This window comes from Anomaloglossus baeobatrachus, chromosome 3, assembly GCF_048569485.1.
Source record: "Anomaloglossus baeobatrachus isolate aAnoBae1 chromosome 3, aAnoBae1.hap1, whole genome shotgun sequence".
NCBI classification, from domain to species: Eukaryota; Metazoa; Chordata; class Amphibia; order Anura; family Aromobatidae; genus Anomaloglossus; species Anomaloglossus baeobatrachus.
The window spans coordinates 299979313-300003523 of NC_134355.1; the positions used below are offsets into that span (position 1 = coordinate 299979313).

Here is a 24211-nt window from a genome sequence, read left to right on the forward strand (position 1 = left end):
CGCTCCTGGCTTGTTGTGTACCTGAGGAGCCATGCCCGCTGATGCTGACCCGTGGGATCTATCGGGCCCTGGCGGTTTCCCTATCCCTCTCTGTGGGTGGTTGTCTGTTTTTGGGACTTCGATTGGGACAGGACCTAAAATTCTGCCCTGAACTGGTTAATTAGCTAGGCTGTTGATTCCGGTCCTGGCTTCAGGGTCCAAGTACCCCCTCTGTGCACGGTTTCCGGGTCGGTTCTCTGGTGTCGGTACCGGCAGGCTGCAACCCTGTCCCGGCCCACCTCAGATCTCCGGCTGCCGTCTTCCCATTGCTTGCTGACAGAGACCACCATCTGCCAACTAGCCAAGGCACCAGGGCTCCGACCCTGATACCTGTCAAATCGAGCTTCACCTCCGCTGGAGCTACACCTAGCCTCCAGCCTCCACTCCTCTCAACTTAACTCTAGACTTCACTCTCTGACTTGAATTCGAAAAATTGGTTTTCCCACCCCGGGCTGTCTAGACCCCTAGGTGGGCATTTCCTAACCGCCTGGTCCCGCCCACTGGTGTGCCTGTCTTGCCCTGAGGGGGGTGGCTAGGGTTTCAGGTGGGCTGCATGTAACCTAGGTGAGGGAAGGTGTTATGCGGGGGCCTATGTGTGACTACCTGTGATGTCATGGCGTCACACATCCATTCACTTGAATGGAAGCGAGAGATACAGCTCTCGAAGAAAATCGCAGCATGTTGCTACTTTTCTCGCATCCAGAATCTGGATGCGAGAAAATCTGACCAACTGCTGTCCCTCATTGACTAACATTGGTCAGAGTGCAATGCGAGGTTTTCTCGCATTGCACTTGTCCGATTTCAACGCTCGTGTGAGCGCACCCTAAGAGGGCGGCTAGTTGGGGATATTACAGCTTTGGGACTAGTCCCTGCGCTCATTAGCATAAGATAAAAGATAGTTTTTCTAAAGATCCCTTTATAAATGCTACTGTATACAGGGACGGTTAGACATGGATTAGAAATATGCACCTAGAACTACTCGTGGTTCTGGGTGCATATTGCACCTGACAGGTTCCCTTTAATTGATAGAAAATAAAATATTGACAGCATTCTTACTTTGCAGCATTTTTTCTACACCTACCTAAAACTTTTGCACAGTAGTATATATCATTGAGTTACAGTAAATAATGTGAGAAAAATTATAATACACAGAACTTAACAGTGTTCTTACCTGAAGCCCTTCTATTGCTAGTCTCAGCATGCTTGGCGTCAATTTTGAAGCTTGTTTGAAAGTAAAGTTGCTCCAGTCGATAATCAATACAAATCCATTCACCTGGAGTTCTGGATCTTCTATCATAGCCTCCAGAGAAAGCAATATGGCACGCAGAATATCCACAAGTGTGTACCTACAAAAGAAGAAAAATGTTTAAACAACATTTTAAATGTTTCTCATCAGTTTTTATTCCTTTACATCGACATTTAGTTGCATTATTCTATTCATAAAGTTAACCCCTTCACTACCTGGCTATTTTACATTTTTGTTTGTCCTCCTTTACTTCCTAGAGCCATAACGTTTTTATTTTTCCTCAATATAGCCATATGAGGGTTTGTTTTTTTATTCGACTTGTACTTTTGAATGACGCCATTCATTCTGCCACATTTTGTACTGGATAACGGTAAAAAAAATTCCAAGGGTGGTAAAATTGCAAAGAATGTGCAATTTGATGATTGTTTTTTTTTAAGTTTTGGAGCTATATGAGGGATTATTTTTTTCATCCTGACCTGTCATTTTTAATATACCATTTATTTGTAGATGTAATTTTTCGATCGCCTCTTATTGCAATGTTGCAGTGACCAGAAAAATGTTTTTCTGGCACTTTGATCTTTTTTTGTTAATGGTCAGATTAGTTTATTTTATATTTTGATAGATCTGGCATTTCTGAAGGCAGTGATACCAAACTCATGGCTTTTTTTTTTCATTTTGTTTTGATTGGGGATTTTTTCAGTGGCCCAAAGGGGGGTGATTTGAAATTTTGTGGGGTTTTTCATATTTTTTTAAAAAAACATTTTTTTTTACACCTTTCTTGTTTTTACTAGTCCTCTTAGGAGACTTAAACCTGATATTGTCTGATTACTTCTACTGTGCAGAATGGTGCTTCAGCATCACTATCCACATCAGCACTGCTCTGTACAACAGAAATGCTGATCTACTGTGAATGCCAGTGCTCAGTCGGCATTAACAGGAACTACATCATGACAGTGAAAGGGGTCATCAGCTGACCCCTGGCTTTCATGACAACCCATTGGCACTAGATAGGAGCGGGGAATGGTACGCTCATCGCCAGCGTTTGTTAAATACCACGGTCAGAGCTAGACGGTGGCTTTTAACTGGTTAAAAGGCACGGGTGAATCAGAGATCCACCTGTGCTTGATCAGATCAGCCAACACGTGCAGGAAAACATATTGGTTGGCAGTGAGAGCCTGCATTAAAAGAACAGACATGACCGTAGACGTACCAGTATGTCTAAGGTCATGAACATTAAGGCCTAAAGGCCTCACTCCCAGTAGCATATGACATCTGATACAAGAGCATAGCATGCAATTTGCAAATGATCCTCGGCTCATGCTCTGCTGAGACCTTGAGCAGTGTGATGTGACTGTGATCGGATCTTGCAATCGGATCACAGCTGCGGAGAAGAGGGACAGCACACTTTCTCCATTTTCTCTGATGCCTGTCTGTGTTTCTATTGCACTGCACTCAAATGACAGCCAAATGCAGTGCGATGTTTCACATGCATCCATAGACTTACATGGATGCATGTGATGCAAGACTCACTGACAAATGCAGCATGATGTGATTCTTTTCTCATGTCTATCTGGCAAGAAAAGAATCACAGATGGACTCTGCCCCATAGATTTACACTGGTGTGAGTGTAATCTGATGTTTTATAGGATTGCACTCATCCACTTTAATTGCAAGTGAAATCAAGGGCAAATATGCAAACTTTGTAATGCAAATGGTAGACTGAGGGGGCAATACATGACAGAGGGAAATTTTCCCCAATTTTTAATCAGTTTAAATGAAACAGATACTGTTGCTCAATATCAGTACTTTAGATTAAATAAAATATCTAAGGATGGTTTGACTGTAAACTTAATAAATTATAGAGTCAAAGAACCTAAACATTGTACTGATACTGATCATATAAAATTTTTAATCAAACACCATTGGAAGCATGATTTGATCTCTTAATATGGTATTGTATTTAGTTGTCAGCAGTATTTGCAAACTAAATAAATTTAATCAAAATTAACTCTTCAAAATTAGGATTGTGGGATTTAATATTTTCTATATTCTCTTTCATTTCTAAAGCTTGTGAATGTAATTATTCTCCAAGAAAACAATTGGTAACGGACAACAGATTATATTTAAGCAAATCTAGATGGTTCTAAATAAGTCTACAGTCCTTAAATATTTCAACATATGGTCAGACAACTCTAAACAATCATGGGGGAAAAGGCCCCGTTACCCGCAACAACATCTCTAATGAGATATTGCTGAGGTCACGGAATTCGTGACGCACATCTGACATCGTTAGCGACGTCGTTGCATGTGACACCTACGAGCGACCGCTTTTGGGATCGTTAGCGGTCGCTCGTCAGCGGCACAAATTGTTGATTGTTGACACGTCGTTCATTTTCACAATATTGTTGCTCGTTTTGGACGCAGGTTGTTATTGGTTCCTGAGGCAGCACACATCGCTACGTGTGACACCCCAGGAACGACGAACAACAGCGTTCCTGCCTCCTCCGGCAACGAGGTGGGAGTGACATTAATGCGGCTGCTCTCCGCCCCTCCACTTCTATTGGTGGCCTGCTGTTTGACGTCGCTGTGACGCCGCACGAACCTCCCCCTTAAAAAAGAGTTTGTTCGCCGGCAACAGCGACGTCGTTAGGAAGGTAAGTATGTGTGACTCGTACCGGCGATATTGTTTGCTATGGGCTGCGATTTGCCCGTGACGCACGCACGATGGGGGCGGGTGTGATCGCTAGCGATATCCCTAGCGATGTCGCTGCGTATAAAGCGGCCTTGAAGCATTAAGATTGAAGGGTCATTCGCATTAGCGAAACAGGGAATACAAATTGTTTTCAAAATACAACTTATCATGCCATCAGCCAAGGAAGAAAACATGGTGCCCTTGAAATGAAATTGAACTCTAAAAATATATACTTTAAGGAACATTTTCCACATTCTTTCAGCAGTACACAAAAACATCACACATTTACAGTTTATAGAAAAAATAAAGTAGAAGTGAAGTCAAGATCACACAGAATATAAAATCTACTAAGTGAGGCCAAAAGTAAACCCTTATTTTGAGAAAAAAAAATATTCCTTACAGTAGTTTAAAAGCTTCTCAAAATATGTCTTTATATTTTTCTCCTAACACATGAAACAAAAAAAAAATCAACCCCCAATACAGTATAATAAATTAATTTCCTCTCATAATATATTTACATTTTTAATACTTATGGCATTCATTATGATTACTGAAAATGTTTTCCATCAAATTCCTTTTTTTTATTATTTATTAGCATTGCTTAACCCCTTCATGACATCCGCTGTACATGTACATTGCCACGTGAAGCAACAGTGAAACAATGCTCAGGTGTTTGGCAGGTGAGTATTCCATACTAAATGACTGATTGAGTACATACAATGTGGATCTCACAGATTTTTACCATTGAATACTTATTCATATACATTACCTTAATTGTATGTACTTGCTGTGAATATGTAATACATCTTTTATATGTAATACTTATTACTTGCCCTGGGGTACCTTTACCTGCTCACCCACCATTTGGCTTTCCATGCTATTATTAGCTGAATTTTTCATATTTAATTTTATTTTAAATATTGCTTTCAATAAAGGTTCATAATTTTACAGATTATTTGTATTTATTATTTTTGTCATGCTGTACAAAGGGCTAGTAAGACTTAGTACAGCGTATTCCCCACTAGGTGGCAGCAAAGTAGTGAAGAAGAGTCAGAGAAACACTAACAGAAAGGCAGCTGAAGTACAGCAGAGTAACTTCAACAGAAAGTTAACAGGCAAACCACCAGGGGACAATAGAGTAGTCAAGGAGTCATGGTCAAGCCAGGAAAGTCAATTCACTGCAAAGGGAGAATCAAAATCAACTCAGAAAACATAACTGAGTCAGAAGCCAGGACATCAGGTACGGAGAGGGAAACACAAAGAGTGCAGGGAACAGAAGACAAGACCGGATGGTAAGGAGACACAAACACGGGAAGGAGGATGAACCAGGATTGGTAAATAACTGACAGGAGCGGGAAGTCCAGGACTGGGACAAACTGACGAACGGGGGAGGGTACAGGTCAGGGCACGACAACAAGGAGTCAGATCAAACAGGAAATCTCACCAGAGCCACGGGGGCGCAGGCTGCAGAGCAAAACTATAACCAGCACAGGAATGTAAGTGCAGAGACCAGATATAGTGTCTCCTGAAACCAGAACGAGGCTGATGGGAGTTAAACTCTGACATGACCTGGCCAGTTCTGGGAAACTCTGGAGCGGGGAGTACCATTCCTGGATCATGACAATTTCCCTGGAAAATGTTTTTTGTTGGTTATAAGTTTGTTTTGTGCCTTTTGAGGATTTTTCTACATGTAACATTAACAATCATAATTTCAAGTTTTGGTTGATGATCTAATGCCTTGCAATGCAAAAGCATTGCAGAGTGATCTGGACAAGGAAAACTGATGTCCCCTCCAAGGACTAGGTAAAAAAGTATAAAAAAAAGTTTTAAAAAACTGTAAAACTATTTTTTTAAAAGCACAAAACAATAAACAAAAAAAAATACTTTACCAATAAAGCTACAGTGGAATGCAAATGGTTAGGTACCCTTGGTCAAAACTACTACATCAAACATAATTGCAAACAAAGGTTTCTGTAGGAAATATTAAATTCTGTTTTTCTATTGTATCAAATACTATTCCATGCACTAAAATGCAAATTAATCATTTAAAAACTATACAACATGATTTTCTGGGGAGTTTTCATTCTGTTTGTCACAATTTTTTTTTATTCTGTCTGCCACAACATTTTTGCATCGGCCCATTTTCCTTTTTTGTTAATTTTAAAATGTAAAAGATTGAAATAATTTTATTTTTTTTGCCTAAAATACAAAGAAAATGTGTCAGCCTTAACATTATGCCTTTTAGAGATCAGTTCATCTTCAACTTGCTACCTCTTCACAATAACCGTAATTTTGACCAGGGGGGCCCAACCTTTTGTATGTCACTGTATATACTTATGTAAATGCAAAAAACAAAAGTACACGTATTTGGTATTGCTGAGTGGAGAATGACCTGCTGTATAAAACTGTCATGATAGTTAGCCCCTTCAGTGAACACTGTAAAAAAATAAAATAAAAAACTTGGAAAAAACTATGCTTCTCATCATACTGCCAAAAAAAAGTGGAATAAAACGCAGTCAAAAAGATGCATATAAATAAGAATGGTCTCGCTGAATATTTTATTTTGCTCCACAAAAAAGGCTACTACTGCAGAAAAATAAAAAAATGAATAGCTCTCAGAATATAGCGATGAAGAAACAATTATTTTTTCTATAAAATTGTTTTTATTGAGTAAAAGCGACAAAATATATATATATATATATATATATATATATATATATAAAAAAATACTTAAGGCTAGTTTCACACTTGCGCTATTTTGACACAAACGGAATCCGTCACTAATGTAGTACAGTTCATTTATTTACAGTGGAAGCGCAACATCATGTGGACACAAGCGGGTACTGCATGACATACACACGCGGCATAGTAACGCGCTTCCACTGTAAATAAATGAACTGTACTACATTAGTGACGGATTCCGTTTGCGTCAAAATAGCGCAAGTGTGAAACTAGCCTAAATGTGGTATTGCAGTAATTGTACTGACCCCAAGAATAAATCTGTTTTCCTAATCTTGCAACACAGTGAACAGCATAAAAAAAAATCCTGAATTGCTGTTTAATGTTCATTGTGCCTTCCAAAAACTGCAATAAAAATCAATCAAAAAAGGTTATGTGCCTGATAACTTAAATAGATATAAAACAAGCGCACTATGAGAAGCACCCGTGGAATCCTTTTAGCGTTTAAAAAATTAGAATTGCTCACCTTTGTTGGTTGTGCGCCCCCGCACAACTTCAGTGAAGGCTAATCAGTCTGGAGTTCCTCCGAACAGATCCTATGTCCAGGCTTCCAACATCCAGATTGTGGGTATCGTTGTCGGCTACTGATTTCCACCGGCACCATGGAAATCAGGTTCTTGTTCCTCTCTCCTCCAGCTAACCAGCTGGATTTTTTGATATGTCAGCAGGTCCTTTGCTGCTAATACCGATTCCCAACAGGGAGGGGGTAAATGGATAATTATTTCGGTCTAATATAGCGCAAAAAGGATATTTGCTGATATTAATTATTTGAACTTTATTGAATAGGCACTCCTAGGAGTGCCTATTCAATAAAGTTCAAATAATTAATATCAGCAAATATCCTTTTTGCGCTATATTAGACCGAAATAATTATCCATGTGCCTGATAACGATACAAATAAAAACGTCAACTCATTCCGCAAAAAACAAACCCTCACATGAATCTGTTTGCAGAAATAAAGAATAATTAGAGCTCTCAAAATTTGGAGAAGCAAAAACTTTTTTTCTAAAAAAAAAAAGCATTTTTTAATGTGATTGTAGACAAACATAAAAAAATATATAAATCTGGTATCACTGTAATCAAACTAACTTAAAGAATAGAGTCACCTAATCACTTATACAGTGAATGATGTAAAATAAAATAAATAAAATTCTTGACCTGATGTAGATTTATTTAATCTTCCTCCCAGAGATCACAGCAAGGCTCTGCTCACATTTATCCTGCGCTGTACGCTGATCGCTTACACTGGGACTTTCGTGTCAAATTCTGAAATATCTGATTCAGATGAAACCCCTGAATGAATATTCCCTATAATGTGGCAGATGGAGTCACTTTGGAGTCAATCTGTCCTGTGATCCTGCAGTGTTTGTCTTTTAAGTGGTGCATAAAAGTGCGGTCGACCATAGTTTTGCACTTCTGAAAAGGACAATGCTGAACAGAGGTCAGATGGAGTCCAGAGTAACTCTGCTGCCTCAATAGAGGGAATGGATTTCTCGGTGGTGTCATCTGAATCACATACATATTAGATTTGGATGGAAACCCTAATGTAAGTGTTCAGCGTAGAGCACAGGATAAATTTGATCCAAATTTTTTTGTAAACTGTCAAAAAAAAGCATCAACTCAATCCACAAAAAAGGCAAGTCCCCACTCAGGGTAGTCATCTGTAAACATAAATATAGGGAGATTTCCGGTTTCCCAGTTACTGGTAGCACAAAGGCTCTGGAAAACTGCTATGACTGCACAATGAAAGGAAATCCTGCAAAATCTGTGCTCACATATCCAAATACCCTCTATCTTTTGAGCATCACAGTGCACTTAAACCCCATAAAGAATCCACATGTTTAGTATTTCTGTAGTGAGAAAGCCTGCCTAATTTACAGGGTGGGTGTCTCCAGAAGCACAAGCATGACACAGTGTATGGGCACTAGCATCCTCTTCAATGTACTGGGCACTACAATGGGCACTGCAACTGTAGATTTGCATCTTTCACTCAGCTAGATCAATTACTGCTTGCTTTGGCAAGACTCCTATGGAGTCACAATAATTGCTACACCTGTAGATAAATTCCTAGAGGGGTGTAATTTACAAAATGGGGTAATTCTTCCCTTCTGGTACTTAGGGGCTCTGAATATGGAGTCCGCAAACTATTTTATGAAAATTTGTACTCCAAACTTCAAATAGCATGCCTATCCTTCGGAGTCTTCCCTTGTGGCTAAGCAGCACTTTACAGCCATATATGGGGCATTGCCATGTTAAGCAGAAATTGTGCGACAAATTTTGGTGCCAATTTTACTCAGTTCCCAATGTAAAAATGTAAAATATGTAGTTTTATTTCTTCACCCTCCCATTGTAAATATCATCACTGTACCCTTAGATAAATTCATTGAGGGGTTTAGTTTGTAAGATGGGGTTAATTTTTGGGGGTTTTGTTGTTCTGGTACGTCAAAGAATCTACCAATGTGACATGGCATCATCAAAGCATTCCAGCAAAATCTGAACTCCAACTCCAATATGGCGCTCCTTCCTTTATGAGATTTACTCTGTGCCTCAAAAGTAGTTTTTGACCACATATGGGGTATTCACATACTCAGGAGAAATGGCATAACAAATTGTATCATTTGTTTTCTCCTATTACCCTTTCTGAAAATTAAACACTTGCAGCCAAAGCAACATTTTAGTGAAAAAAAATGGTCATTTTCTCAGAGGAATGTTATACAATTCTGTGAATTGCCTGAGGCTTAAAAATGTTCACCACATACCTACATGAATTCCATGAGAGAAGTAGTTTCCAAAATGGGGTCACTTGTGGGATTTTCTGCTGCTTTGGTGTAGCGCTCCTGAAGCCATCAGAGAGTTACAAGGTACTGCATCCCCACCAGGATGCAGGGCCTACCCCCTAGGGACCCGGAAGACCAGTATCGGTAACAACCAAACACTCCAGTTAATCCCTGTTTTTTCCCAAAATTCCCCCATAAATAGTACCAGGCTAGGGTTGGACCAATGGATGGCCGCCTTGAGGTGGAGCCAATCCAGTCCACTAGATGACCACGTGGGAGGGGCAGACAGTGGACAGACAGTGTAAGAGACAATAGTCGAGAGGTGACAGTGAAAGAGAGAGGAAGGACTATCAGGAGAGTGAACAGTGACCTGAGGGCCCAGGCGGTTAGTTGCCGGTGGAGTACGGTGGAGTACTCTTGGAACTACGCACCAATGGGGTACAGAATTCTAGGTCAGGCAAACGCTCCAAGCAGACCTGATAAAATCTGCACAGTGAGCGAACCATGAAGAACCTCACTGACCTTGAAGTTCGGGACACAGTAGCAATGGGAGAACTGTGGACAGGACCAGAGACTCCAACCCCACAGGGTTCACGCTACCGTCATAAAGACTGCAGTAAGAGACAACCAGGAGGGAACCCCCAGCCGCTCCAAGCCACGGGGACCCACCAACCAAAGACAGGTGCAGGGGAAAGAAGCCACCAGGTTACTAAACCGGCACTGGGACTCAGGAGACCTGCAGTTGAGACCAGCCAGCCTCGGGTGACCAGTACCAGCTTGCAGTGAGTAACAGAACCAGTTACACTGAAACCCCTTATATGCCCTACCTTCTTTCAACACCCATCTGCATCACCTATCCTCTGGGGCCTGGCCCTGCTTGCAGAGGGCCTAACATCCAGGCTGCCACTAACACCATCCCCAGTAGTGAAAACTGTGCAGCGGCGGCTCCATCCTCATAGCTGCAACACCACAAGGGCCATCACGTGTGAACATTATTCAAATACCTTGTAAATATTCCCTCTTTTAAAAAAAAGCACCCAGGGCACGGGACCAGGCAACGGCCACCAAAGTGATATTCCCCAGTTATACACCGTCCAGGGCCGAGTACCCCATAACCCTGGGCGACAAGTCAGAGGCTCTTAAATGTGACATGACTTTTGCAAACTATTCCAGCCAAAATGGTGCTCCGTTCCTTCTGATCCCTGCCATGCACCCAAACAGTAGTTTTAAACCACATATGGAGCATCGGCATCCTCTGGAGAAATTGCACAACAAATTTTATGCTGTGTTTTTTCCTGCTACCTTTGTGCAAATAAAAAATTTGGGGCTAAATTAACATTTTTATGTGAAAAAAGTTGCTTTAATTCCTGTGAAGTCCCTAAAAGATTAAAACATTTCTTTAATATAGTTTTGAGCATTTAGAGTGGTGTAGTTTTTAAAGTGGTGTCACTTTGGGGCATTTTATATCACATAGCCCCTCAAAGTTACTCAAATGTGGTCCATAAAAAATTGGTTTTGTAAGCATTGTTCAAAAAATGAGAAATTAATTAGAAGCTTTGAACCATTCTAACTTCCTAACAAAAAATAAATAATGTTTCAAAATATCATCTTAATTTTACCCCTAACATGAAGTACAAAGTGTCGTGAAAAAACAGTCACTGGGATTTGTTGAAACGTTCCAGAGTTATCTCATAAAGTGACACTGGTCAGAATTGAAAAAAATTGGCCTGGTCAGAAAGGTGAAAACAAGCATTAAGGCAAAGGGGTTAACATACCAGTCAATATAAACATAATTTGAATCATGTTTGAGCCTTCCGTTAGAGGTATAAAATCGGTATACCTCTATATGAAGATTGCAACATATGGTATTGTATATATCTAATATAATATATGTGTATTGATCTTCATAACTCAATCATTTCCATTGAATCTGAGCATAGGCTTGCTATGATAATAGCATGACGACTGCTGTATTTCTATTACAGTTGTGTATCTCTAATGGCATTTAATTGAGAAGAATTGTGATAGATGTCCCTGTGAAGATTTATCATGTAAGCATATGCACAGGGGCATAATGATTGTCGGCATAGAGGTCGTGTCCAGGCCCAGGGTGGAGGGGGCCAGCTGACCCCAGTAACTAGGATGCACATACAGCTGAAATGCATTACTGCGCTGAGACCTGTCGGGTCCCTGCACTGCAATACAACCAGCCGGTCGAACAGAGGCTGGCAGCTGATGTCAATGCACCTGTGAGAGGAGACCCATAGTAGTGACATCATGCATCATGATAGCAGGTACATGAATGTCAAATGTTGGCTACAGAGGAGGATGCAGCACTACGTGGGAAGGTGAGTAGAATGTTTTGGAGTTTTTTTATGGGTTAGGCTATGTTCACACATCAGTTTTTTGGCATCAGGCACAATCCGGCGTGTACCCGATGCAACGTATCCGGCGCAGAATATGCAAAAACAGATGCACCGGTTTCTTTTTTTGACGGATCCGGTACACCGGATCCATCAAAAAATAGATCTGACGCATCCGTTTTTGCATCCGTTTTCTCCTTTTTTTTGCTGGATCCGATTTTTACAATAAATTGGAGCATGCTCAGTTTAAAAAACCGGATCCGGCGGCCACATCCGTTTTTTTCCGCATCGCGCCAGATCCAGCGTCCATAGGCTTGCATTGCAAATCACGCTGTATTGCGCCGGATACGGCGATTTTTCAGAGACAAAAACGTTTAATGAGACGTTCCATTCGGCCGCCGTATTGAGTAATTACGCCGGATCCGTCAAAAAACGGATACGACGCAAGGCCATCAGGCACAATCCGGCACTAATACATATACATTGGGATTAAAATGGATCCGGCGCCAGATCCGCTTTATCCGTTTTTTTCCGGATTGTGCCTGATGGAAAAAAACTGATGTGTGAACGTAGCCTTAGCAGAACAACTAAGAACATATTTACAAAGAAGGAGCCCAGGATGGGGATATATACCAGGAAATGGCCCAGGATAAGGATATCTATAACAGAATGGATGCATATACAGCAGGATGGAGGCCAGATTGGGCACACATATGCATGGATGGGCGACATATTTACCAGGAAGGGACCCAGGATGGGAATTTATATACCACGATGTGTGATATATTTAAGTGGCCAAAAATTGGGATATATATACCAAAACAGGGCCCAGGATAAGGACATACTGTGTATACCAGGATGGGGACAAATATATGAAGAAGGGACCCAGAATGTCCAGGATACCAGGATGGTGAATATATTTAGAAGCAAGGGGCCCAAGATTGGCACATGTATACCAAGATGGGGCCCAGGATAAGGACATAGTGTATATACCAGAAAGGGGAGATATATACCAGAACGGGGCCTAGGATGTGGGACATATATACCAGAATCAGAGACAAATTTACTAGGAAGGTGCACAGGACTGGGGACATACAGTTAGGTCCAGAAATATTTGGACAGTGACACAATTTTCGCGAGTTGGGCTCTGCATGCCACCACATTGGATTTGAAATGAAACCTCTACAACAGAATTCAAGTGCAGATTGTAACGTTTAATTTGAAGGTTTGAACAAAAATATCTGATAGAAATTGTAGGAATTGTACACATTTCTTTACAAACACTCCACATTTTAGGAGGTCAAAAGTAATTGGACAAATAAACCAAACCCAAACAAAATATTTTTTTTTTCAATATTTTGTTGTGAATCCTTTGGAGGCAATCACTGCCTTAAGTCTGGAACCCATGGACATCACCAAATGCTGGGTTTCCTCCTTCTTAATGCTTTGCCAGGCCTTTACAGCCGCAGCCTTCAGGTCTTGCTTGTTTGTGGGTCTTTCCGTCTTAAGTCTGGATTTGAGCAAGTGAAATGCATGCTCAATTGGGTTAAGATCTGGTGATTGACTTCGCCATTGCAGAATGTTCCACTTTTTTGCACTCATGAACTCCTGGGTAGCTTTGGTTGTATGCTTGGGGTCATTGTCCATCTGTACTATGAAGCGCCGTCCGATCAACTTTGCGGCATTTGGCTGAATCTGGGCTGAAAGTATATCCCGGTACACTTCAGAATTCATCCGGCTACTCTTGTCTGCTGTTATGTCATCAATAAACACAAGTGACCCAGTGCCATTGAAAGCCATGCATGCCCATGCCATCACGTTGCCTCCACCATGTTTTACAGAGGATGTGGTGTGCCTTGGATCATGTGCCGTTCCCTTTCTTCTCCAAACTTTTTTCTTCCCATCATTCTGGTACAGGTTGATCTTTGTCTCATCTGTCCATAGAATACTTTTCCAGAACTGAGCTGGCTTCATGAGGTGTTTTTCAGCAAATTTAACTCTGGCCTGTCTATTTTTGAAATTGATGAATGGTTTGCATCTAGATGTGAACCCTTTGTATTTACTTTCATGGAGTCTTCTCTTTACTGTTGACTTAGAGACAGATACACCTACTTCACTGAGAGTGTTCTGGACTTCAGTTGATGTTGTGAGCGGGTTCTTCTTCACCAAAGAAAGTATGCGGCGATCATCCACCACTGTTGTCATCCGTGGACGCCCAGGCCTTTTTGAGTTCCCAAGCTCACCAAACAATTTCTTTTTTCTCAGAATGTACCCGACTGTTGATTTTGCTACTCCAAGCATGTCTGCTATCTCTCTGATGTATTTTTTCTTTTTTTTCAGCCTCAGGATGTTCTGCTTCACCTCAATTGAAAGTTGCTTAGACCGCATGTTGTCTGGTCACAGCAACAGCTTCCAAATGCAAAACCACACACCTGTAATCAACCCCAGACCTTTTAACTACTTCATTGATTACAGGTTAACGAGGGAGATGCCTTCAGAGTTAATTGCAGCCCTTAGAGTCCCTTGTCCAATTACTTTTGGTCCCTTGAAAAAGAGGAGGCTATGTATTACAGAGCTATGATTCCTAAACCCTTTCTCCGATTTGGATGTGAAAACTCTCATATTGCAGCTGGGAGTGTGAACTTTCAGCCCATATTATATATATAATTGTATTTCTGAACATGTTTTTGTAAACAGCTAAAATAACAAAACTTGTGTCACTGTCCAAATATTTCTGGACCTAACTGTATATGCCAGGATGGGTGACATATTTACCATGACAGGGCTCAGGATGGGAACATATAGAACAGAGGGGGAACATATTTGCCAGCAAGGGGCTCAGAATGGGGACATATTTACCAGGATAAAGGAAATATTTACCAGGAAGGGGCCCAGGATGGGGGACACATTTACTATGAAAAGAATTAAGATGGGGGCATACATACCAAGATAGGGGACATATATGTACCATGAAGGAACTCAGGATGGTGACATACAGTACAGACCAAAGGTTTAGACACACCTTCTCATTCAAAGAGTTTTCTTTATTTTCAGGACTCTGAAAATTGTAGATTCACATTGAAGGCATCAAAACTATGAATTAAAACATGTGGAATGAAATACTTAAAGTGTGAAACAACTGAAAATATGTCTTAAATTGTAGGTTCTTCAAAGTAGCCATCTTTTGCTTTGATTACTGCTTTGCACACTCTTGGCATTCTCTTGATGAGCTTCAAGAGGTGGTCACTGGAAGTGGTCTTCCAACAGTCTTGAAGGAGTTTCCAGAGATGCTTAGCACTTGTTGGCCCAGTTCACCCCAAACCATCTTGATTGGATTCAGGTCTAGTGACTGTGGAGACCAGGTCATCTGGCATAGCACCCCATCACTCTCCTTCTTAGTCAAATAGCCCTTACACAGCCTGAAGGTGTGTTTGGGGTAATTGTCCTGTTGAAAAAGAAATGATGGTCCTACTAAACGCAAACCGGATGGAAAAGCATGCCGCTGCAAGATGCTGTGGTAGGCATGCTGGTTCTGTATGCCTTCAATTTTGAATAAATCCCCAACAGTGTCACCAGCAAAGCACCCCCACACCATCACACCTCCTCCTCCATGCTTCACGGTGGGAACCAGCCATGTAGAATCCATCCGTTCACCTTTTCTACAAAGACACAGTGGTTGGATCCAAATATCTCAAATTAGGACTCATCAGACCAAAGCACAGATTTCCACTGGTCTAATGTCCATTCCTTGTGTTCTTAGCCCAAACAAGTCTCTTCTGCTTGTTGCCTGTCGTTAGCAGTGGTTTCCTAGCAGCTATTTTACCATGAAGGCCTGCTGCACAAAGTCTCCTCTTAATAGTTGTTCTAGAGATGAGAAGGTGTGTCCAAACTTTTAGTCTGTACTCTACATACCAGGATGGGGATCATATTTACCATGAAGGGGCTCAAGAAGGGGATATATATACTTCTAACGGGCTCTCCTCTGGTGGACCCACCTGGTTGCAGTCTCCTTCTGCACCCACAGTGCTGATTCATTAGATACCAGCATTTTGTAAGGCCACAGTTTTTCTCCCATCTGCTGCATATGGGTTGTGGACATTGCACCACACAATAATAAAAAATAAAAAAAATCTCTACCCCCTATCTTTTGAGGTTGATCGTTAACATTTTTATTAGTGGCATTTGGATTTTCCTAGCCAGTGTATTTCTGACATTTGACTGATTCCAACCTCTATAGTACAATTTTTTGCACAGTGCCCTCCCCTGACATGTTTAAATCTGGTTGGAATTTTTCTGTGGTTCCCTTCAAATGGGGCTCATATTGACCTCCCACTACCATTTCTATATGATAATAGAAGACATTCTGCTCTGGGTTAAGACCTTGCACATGTTAACCCTTTTATCTTTGTAGCTGCCTTGCACTTTATTTGTAGGTTTTGTCTCGTTGCCTGAACCACTTGTCCTCTTTTTATGTCATATGTACTGTATTCAAAATACCTCATGCCCTGTGCACTTTGACTATTGAATTAAATAAAATATCATCATTGTTCAGCAATCTTTGCTCATGGTTCTCTTTTCGTTTTCAAGTGATGTAACAATTAGCTGTAACCTCAGCTGCAGTCACTCCCTTCTGTTTTAAATGTTCATTCCTCCCTCCTAACTACGCTGGCTATAGCTCATACCTATGCTGACCATGTTGAAGAAGTTAGTCACTACACAGCTGTGGTGTCATTACTATTGCAGCTGTGCAGGTTCTAACTAAAGAAACCAAGGAGTGCTTATTACCTTTCCTCACCTGTTTGTCTTACCTAACTCATGTCTTATTGTAGTGGCGAGACTAGTATCTTGCTGGCCCTCACTAGTTGTGTGAGTTTAGGACCAGCAAGGGCCTAAACACAATATCGGCGCACGGGGGGGAAGGACCTGTCTAGGGATGTTAGGGAAAGCAGGGATCATCCTCAGGTGAGTATTAGTAGGTGATCCCGCTCCCCTCGCTATAGCTTAAGGGCTTACTGTTGTATTGTGTACCCTTTGTGTTCCATCGCTCACCGGGAGTCTTCCCCTCTCTTGGCATAACTCTACCCAAGTGTTCCCGCTGTGTTGTGCCATTCGCCGGGAGACCTCTCATACCTGGCATGACACTTGGAATCACATCATAACAGATTGGCTGTGAATTCTCAATATGGCAAAGTGTTATCTATTTTTTAGGGCAGATGCCTGCCTTGCAGTTCTTCAAACACAGGCAGTCCAAATAGAAGAAACAGTGTCTTTTTCACAAGGGGTGGTGGAAAAATGGACCCAGTTATAGAGCAGCAAGATTTTTGTTAAATAAAATCATGGTAGTGTTTACACAACTTATTCAAAAATTAACCTCTTATTTATAGACCAGTAACAGATGTGCTGTTTTTAAAGTAAAGAAGCAAAGGTTTCTCGACTAGGATAGAAAAAATAGCCCAGTTTTGGGATTAGCAACATGTTTGCTATTAATAAAATGACTAAATAATCATATTGGCTTTATATTAAGCTATGCAAATATTCCCCCTTTATTTAGGGAACATGAACAGGCTAGCTGTTTCAAAGAGAAGAGCACTAATGCCATAAAGGGAGATGAATCCCAATATCCGCTTCTTTTCCCAGTGCACCTGCAAACTCCAAGCCGATCACACCTTTTGAATCCCAGCTGAGTCAATGGGTTGAGAAGTTGTACTCAGCCTGGAGTCAGAAGGTGTGTTAGGAAGACAGGGGTGAAATTGAAATCCATCTCCCCTCCTTAAAGGGAACCAATCACCAGGATTTTCGAATATAACCTAAAGCTAGTGCTGTACTGGCACTATCAGGTTGATTCTCATACAGTTGTTAATGTGGACTAGTCAAACAGGTATGTAAAACATTAAACTGTTTATATAAATATATATATATATTACAGTTAGGTCCAGAAATATTTGGACAGTGACACAATTTTCGCGAGTTGGGCTCTGCATGCCACCACATTGGATTTGAAATGAAACCTCTACAACAGAATTCAAGTGCAGATTGTAACGTTTAATTTGAAGGTTTGAACAAAAATATCTGATAGAAATTGTAGGAATTGTACACATTTCTTTACAAACACTCCACATTTTAGGAGGTCAAAAGTAATTGGACAAATAAACCAAACCCAAACAAAATATTTTTATTTTCAATATTTTGTTGCGAATCCTTTGGAGGCAATCACTGCCTTAAGTCTGGAACCCATGGACATCACCAAACGCTGGGTTTCCTCCTTCTTAATGCTTTGCCAGGCCTTTACAGCCGCAGCCTTCAGGTCTTGCTTGTTTGTGGGTCTTTCCGTCTTAAGTCTGGATTTGAGCAAGTGAAATGCATGCTCAATTGGGTTAAGATCTGGTGATTGACTTGGCCATTGCAGAATGTTCCACTTTTTTGCACTCATGAAGTCCTGGGTAGCTTTGGCTGTATGCTTGGGGTCATTGTCCATCTGTATTATGAAGCGCCGTCCGATCAACTTTGCGGCATTTGGCTGAATCTGAGCTGAAAGTATATCCCGGTACACTTCAGAATTCATCTGGCTACTCTTGTCTGCTGTTATGTCATCAATAAACACAAGTGACCCATTGCCATTGAAAGCCATGCATGCCCATGCCATCACGTTGCCTCCACCATGTTTTACAGAGGATATGGTGTGCCTTGGATCATGTGCCGTTCCCTTTCTTCTCCAAACTTTTTTCTTCCCATCATTCTGGTACAGGTTGATCTTTGTCTCATCTGTCCATAGAAAACTTTTCCAGAACTGAGCTGGCTTCATGAGGTGTTTTTCAGCAAATTTAACTCTGGTCTGTCTATTTTTGGAATTGATGAATGGTTTGCATCTAGATGTGAACCCTTTGTATTTACTTTCATGGAGTCTTCTCTTTACTGTTGACTTAGAGACAGATACACCTACTTCACTGAGAGTGTTCTGGACTTCAGTTGATGTTGTGAACGGGTTCTTCTTCACCAAAGAAAGTATGCGGCGATCATCCACCACTGTTGTCATCCGTGGACGCCCAGGCCTTTTTGAGTTCCCAAGCTCACCAGTCAATTCCTTTTTTCTCAGAATGTACCCGACTGTTGATTTTGCTACTCCAAGCATGTCTGCTATCACTCTGATGTATTTTTTCTTTTTTTTCAGCCTCAGGATGTTCTGCTTCACCTCAATTGAGAGTTCCTTAGACCGCATGTTGTCTGGTCACAGCAACAGCTTCCAAATGCAAAACCACACACCTGTAATCAACCCCAGACCTTTTAACTACTTCATTGATTACAGGTTAATGAGGGAGACGCCTTCAGAGTTAATTGCAGCCCTTAGAGTCCCTTGTCCAATTACTTTTGGTCCCTTGAAAAAGAGGAGGCTATGCATTACAGAGCTATGATTCCTAAACCCTTTCTCCGATTTGGATGTGAAAACTCTCATATTGCAGCTGGGAGTGTGCACTTTCAGCCCATATTATATATATAATTGTATTTCTGAACATGTTTTTGTAAACAGCTAAAAAAACAAAACTTGTGTCACTGTCCAAATATTTCTGGACCTAACTGTATATATATATATATATATATATATATATATATATATATATATATATATATATATATATATACTGTATGCATTTTATTATTTTTTTGTATTATTATTTTTGTATTTATTAAATATTTTAAATATTTACATTTACAAAAATATATATTTTTATTTAGATTCAGAAAAAAAAAACACACAAAGGGCCTTTATTAAAACTGACATGATAAGAGCTAGGTAGGTTCCCATTACAAAAGCCTGCATTTGCAAGAGGCTACTGTATTTGGATGGTGTGTGTTTGTGCAATACTGGTCTGATATAACAAGTCTGCAAAGAAATGGAAAAAAAAATGAAAACATGCACACTTTGTGAGGTAGACTTTTAGGGTACTTTTCCACTAGTGTACCACTTCCGATGCGAGAGCATCGGAAGCCATATGCTAATGACCCTCAGCTGCAGAGAAGATGGAGGGAACACTTTCTCCCATCTCCTCCGCTGTGTTTCTCTGCGTACATCTCACTGCAGTCGGATGACATGCAAGTGCAGTGTGATGTTTCACATGCTCCAATAGGCTTGTAAGGGGGTGCATGAGATGAGACTCACTGCCAAACGCAGCATGCTGCGATTGCACCGAGAGCATAAATCGTGCAGAAGAAAAATAAGCAAGAAGACACTACTCATTGATTAACACTGGTGCAAGTGCAATCCCATGTTTTATCGGATCACACTTGCACAGAGAATTCGCAAGTGGAAAAGAGCCCCTAAATTTAAAATGGAAACATTTTTCCTTTATCTTCAAAAAAATTAAATAAAACTGGATATTGCTTATGGCTTGTCTGTCTCACAAGCCATAAGCAGTATTCCAGTAAGTATGCTATCTGGGACAAACAAGCCTTGTTTTCATGACTTATCTTCAGTAGGAAAATTGGGACTTAGAGGACTTAACCCTTTACCCTCGGACGATTTTCCATTTTTATTTCTTCCTCCCTTTCTTCTGAGATCCATAACTTGCTTATTTTTTGCGAGACCAGTTGTACTTTTGAATTAAACCATTAGTAAATATTGTACTGGAAAACGGGGAAAAAATTCCAAATGCGGAGAAATAGTGAAAAAAGTGCAATTCCACAATAGTTTGTTTTTTTTATTCACCAGGTTCACTATATGGTAAAACTGACATGTTAGTATGATGCCTCACATCGGTTCGAGTTCGTAGATACATGAAACATGTCTACTTTTATTTTTATCTAAGGGGTGAAAAAAATTTCAGAAGTTTGTACAAAAAAAGAATAGCACTTTTCTCATCATTTTCCATGAGCCATAGCATTCTCATTTTTTGGAATTTGGGGCTCAGTGATGGCTTTTTTTTTGCATCTTGAACTGATGTTTCTAAATATACCATTTTTGTGTAGATGTGCTGTTTTGATTGCCTGTTATTGCATTTTAACCCCTTCACGACCATGGACGGATATATCCGTCATGGAGCGTGTCCCGTTAAGCCCCGCCCCCTGCCGCGGGCAGAAGGCGGCGGTCGGCATTCATATCAGCTGTTTTCAACAGCTGACATGTGTGCCTGCTAGCCGCGGGTGGAATCGCTTCCACCTGCGGCCATTAACCCCTTAAATCTTGCTGCCAAAGTCTGGCAGCAAGATCTAAATGCGCGCGGCCATGTTTTTTACTTGCCGCCGCCCCCACCGGAAATCACGTGCGTGATCACGTGACTATCGGTGGTTGCCATCGTAGCACAGGGTCATGTGATGACGCCTGCAGCTATGATGTTTCACTTTCGTTTTCCCTCGGCACGGAACAGAGGAAAAAAGAAAGTGACTGTATCTGCTGTTTACAGCTGTATAGCTGTGATCAGCAGATAGATAATAGCGATCGGATTGCTGATCGCTATAGCCCCCTAGGGAGACTAGTAAAATAAAAAAAAAGTAAAAAAAAAAAGTTTTAAAAAATAAAAACAAAAACCCTAAAAGTTTAAATCACCCCACTTTCCCCCCATTGAAAATTAAAGGGTTAAAAAATAAATAAATATACACATATTTGGTATCGCCGTGTTCAGAAATTCCCGATCTATCAAAATATAAAATCAATTAATCTGATTGGTAAACAGCGTAGTGGCAAAAAGATTCCAAACGCCAAAATTACGTTTTTTGGTCGCCGCAAGTTTTACTCAAAATGCAATAACAGGCGATCAAAACGTAGCATCTGCGCAAAAATGGTACCATTAGAAACGTCAGCTCGAGACGCAAAAAATAAGCTGTAACTGAGCCATAGATCCCAAAAAATAAGAACACTACGTGTTTCGGAAAATGGCGCAAAACCTGCACCACTTTTATTGGACAAACTTGTGAAATTTTTTTAACCCCTTAGATACAAGTAAACCTATACATGTTTGGTGTCTACAAACTCGCACAGACCTCAGGCATCATACCCACATATCAGTTTTACCATATAGTGAACACCGTGAATAAAACATCCCAAAAACTATTGTGCCATCACACTTTTTTTGCAATTTTTCCGCATTTGGAATTTTTTGCTGTTTTCCAGTAGACCATATGGTAAAACTTATGGTTTCATTTAAAAGTACAACTTGTCCCGCAAAAAAGAAGCCCCATATGGCAAGATTGACGGAAAAATAAAAAAGTTATGGCTCTCGGAAGAAGGGGAGCAAAAAACATAAACGCAAAAACGGAAAGTGCCCCGGGGCTGAAGGGGTTAAAGAAATGTTGAATCAATCAAAGAACGTAATTTTGGTGTTTGGAATTTTTTTCTTGCCACGCCGTGTACAAATCAAATTAACTGATTTTATATTTTGATAGATCAGATATTTCCGAATGCGGCAATACCAAATATGTGTATTTTTTTAACTGTTTTATTTTCAATGGAGCAAAAGGGGGGTGATTTGAACTTTTACGTTTTTTTATTTTTTCATATTTTTTAAAACTTTATTTTTTACATTTTCTATTTATTTTATTAGTCCCCCTAGGGGACTTTATGCTTGCACAGTCCAATCGCCTGTGCATTTCTGCTGATCAGAGCAGCATTGCTCTGATCAGCAGAAATGCTGTGTTCCTGTGAGTGTCTACGCTTTGTCGGCTCTCACAGGACGTGTGTTATGGCAGCATCAGGGGTCATCTGCTAACCTCACATTACCATGACAACACTTTGGCACCTCATGATCATGTTACAAGGCCGTCGATGGTGGCGCGGAATGGCGCAATCCCCGACACGGCCATTTTAATCATGCTGTCAGTATTGACAGAACGATCAAATGGGTTAACAGGCATGGGTGGATCTCTGATCCACCTGTGCCTGTTAACCACACATGTCTGCTGATCAGACCAGCAGACATGTATGGGGATTACTGTGGGCTCGACGTCGGAGCCTGGGGTAACTGGAGGAAGGTGACCGAGGACGTACCAGTACGTCCTTGGTGGTATAGGGATTAAAGAACTCCAATTCTCCTTGCTTACAGTGTATCAAGAATGAAAAAAATTACATTATTTATGTGCTGCACTGCAGTGTATCATGGATCAATCAATTCACAGTCAGACAGAGTGCATCTCCAGCACCTTGCGATCACTTGAATCTGTGTATTTGTATTCTGTGAGACTACTACTTCTTGTAATATTCCGAGACTTCGGAATTATTCAGTGTTGTACTTTGATTGTATTACTGCTGTCATACTGCTATGCAAAAAAAAAATCTAATTTTTTCCTGTTTGTCTCCCTATAGCCTTTCTTTAATACAAATAACCACTCCCTTCTTCCAGTTCTAAGAATTGAAAATACAGATGGCCTCTTCAGAAAGAAGAGGATTTCTGGCACCATCTATTAGGCGTAACAATACTAAAAGTCAATATTGACCTTTAAACGAGCCTAGCTACATGACTTTACATCAGAAGGCAAATCAGAAACTCAATTTGCAGATGTGTTTCAGGGTGTTGACCCTCCTCAGCGCAAAGCAGAAGATCTGATTTGGCTTTATGAGAGGCCTCTGAGTAGTTGTCTGAGGGGGTATGTTTCTCCTTGTGGAAAGTGACATGCCAATGTAATGAGACTTTTAGGCCATTTAGGCTCCTTTTAGGCTCCTTTAGAAAATTAAATACTTGAATTCTGGATTGTCAAATCCATTGGATGGTGCCAGAGATTAAATCATCTTTATAAGGAGTCTATCTGCATATTAATTTTTAAATTTGCTCCTCACCCCCCCCCAAAAGAAGTCCAGCGAATTCTGGTCTCTCAAATCCAAATGTCCCCTTATTTTTGAGTTCCACGGTGTACGTAAACCAGAGCAATGTCCACGTTTGTCATTTCTGTAGCAATAACAACCTGCATAACTTACGGAATCTATGTGTCCAAAAGTACAGACTGGGCACAATGTGCAGCTACATTAATGGCAGAATTACAATTTTTACTCAGCATCATCCACTGCGTGCTTTTTTCTGGAAGACATCCATGGAGTCAAATTGTCATTACACCTATAAATTTCCAAAATGGGATCACTTGAGAGGTGACTCTGCTGTTCTGGTACTGAAGGTCTCTGTATAGTCCACAAACTATTGTATAAAAATTTGTTCTCCAGCAGTCAAATAGTGCTCTTTCTCTTCCGAGTCTTACTATGTGGCTAAGCAGTACTTTACTGTCAGATATGGGGTATTATCGCATTCAGCAGAAATTATTTTACAAACCTTTTGCTATTTTTACACATTTCTCCAAGTAAAAATGTAAATCTGGAGCTAAAAGAAAATTGTTGTGGTAAAAATTGAATTATTTTTTCTTCAAATGGTATAAAATTCTC

The 24211-nt window shown here is 40.6% G+C and overlaps 1 protein-coding gene across 1 annotated transcript in view; it reads right to left on the reverse strand.

The window, feature by feature from the left end:
• Positions 1-24211, reverse strand: part of CLVS2 (clavesin 2) — a 135818-nt gene that overhangs the window by 70589 nt on the left and 41018 nt on the right. The window contains exon 2 of the mRNA XM_075339999.1: positions 1211-1385. Coding sequence (XP_075196114.1) covers positions 1211-1385 — 175 coding nt within the window. The remainder of the gene's footprint in view (positions 1-1210; positions 1386-24211) is intronic.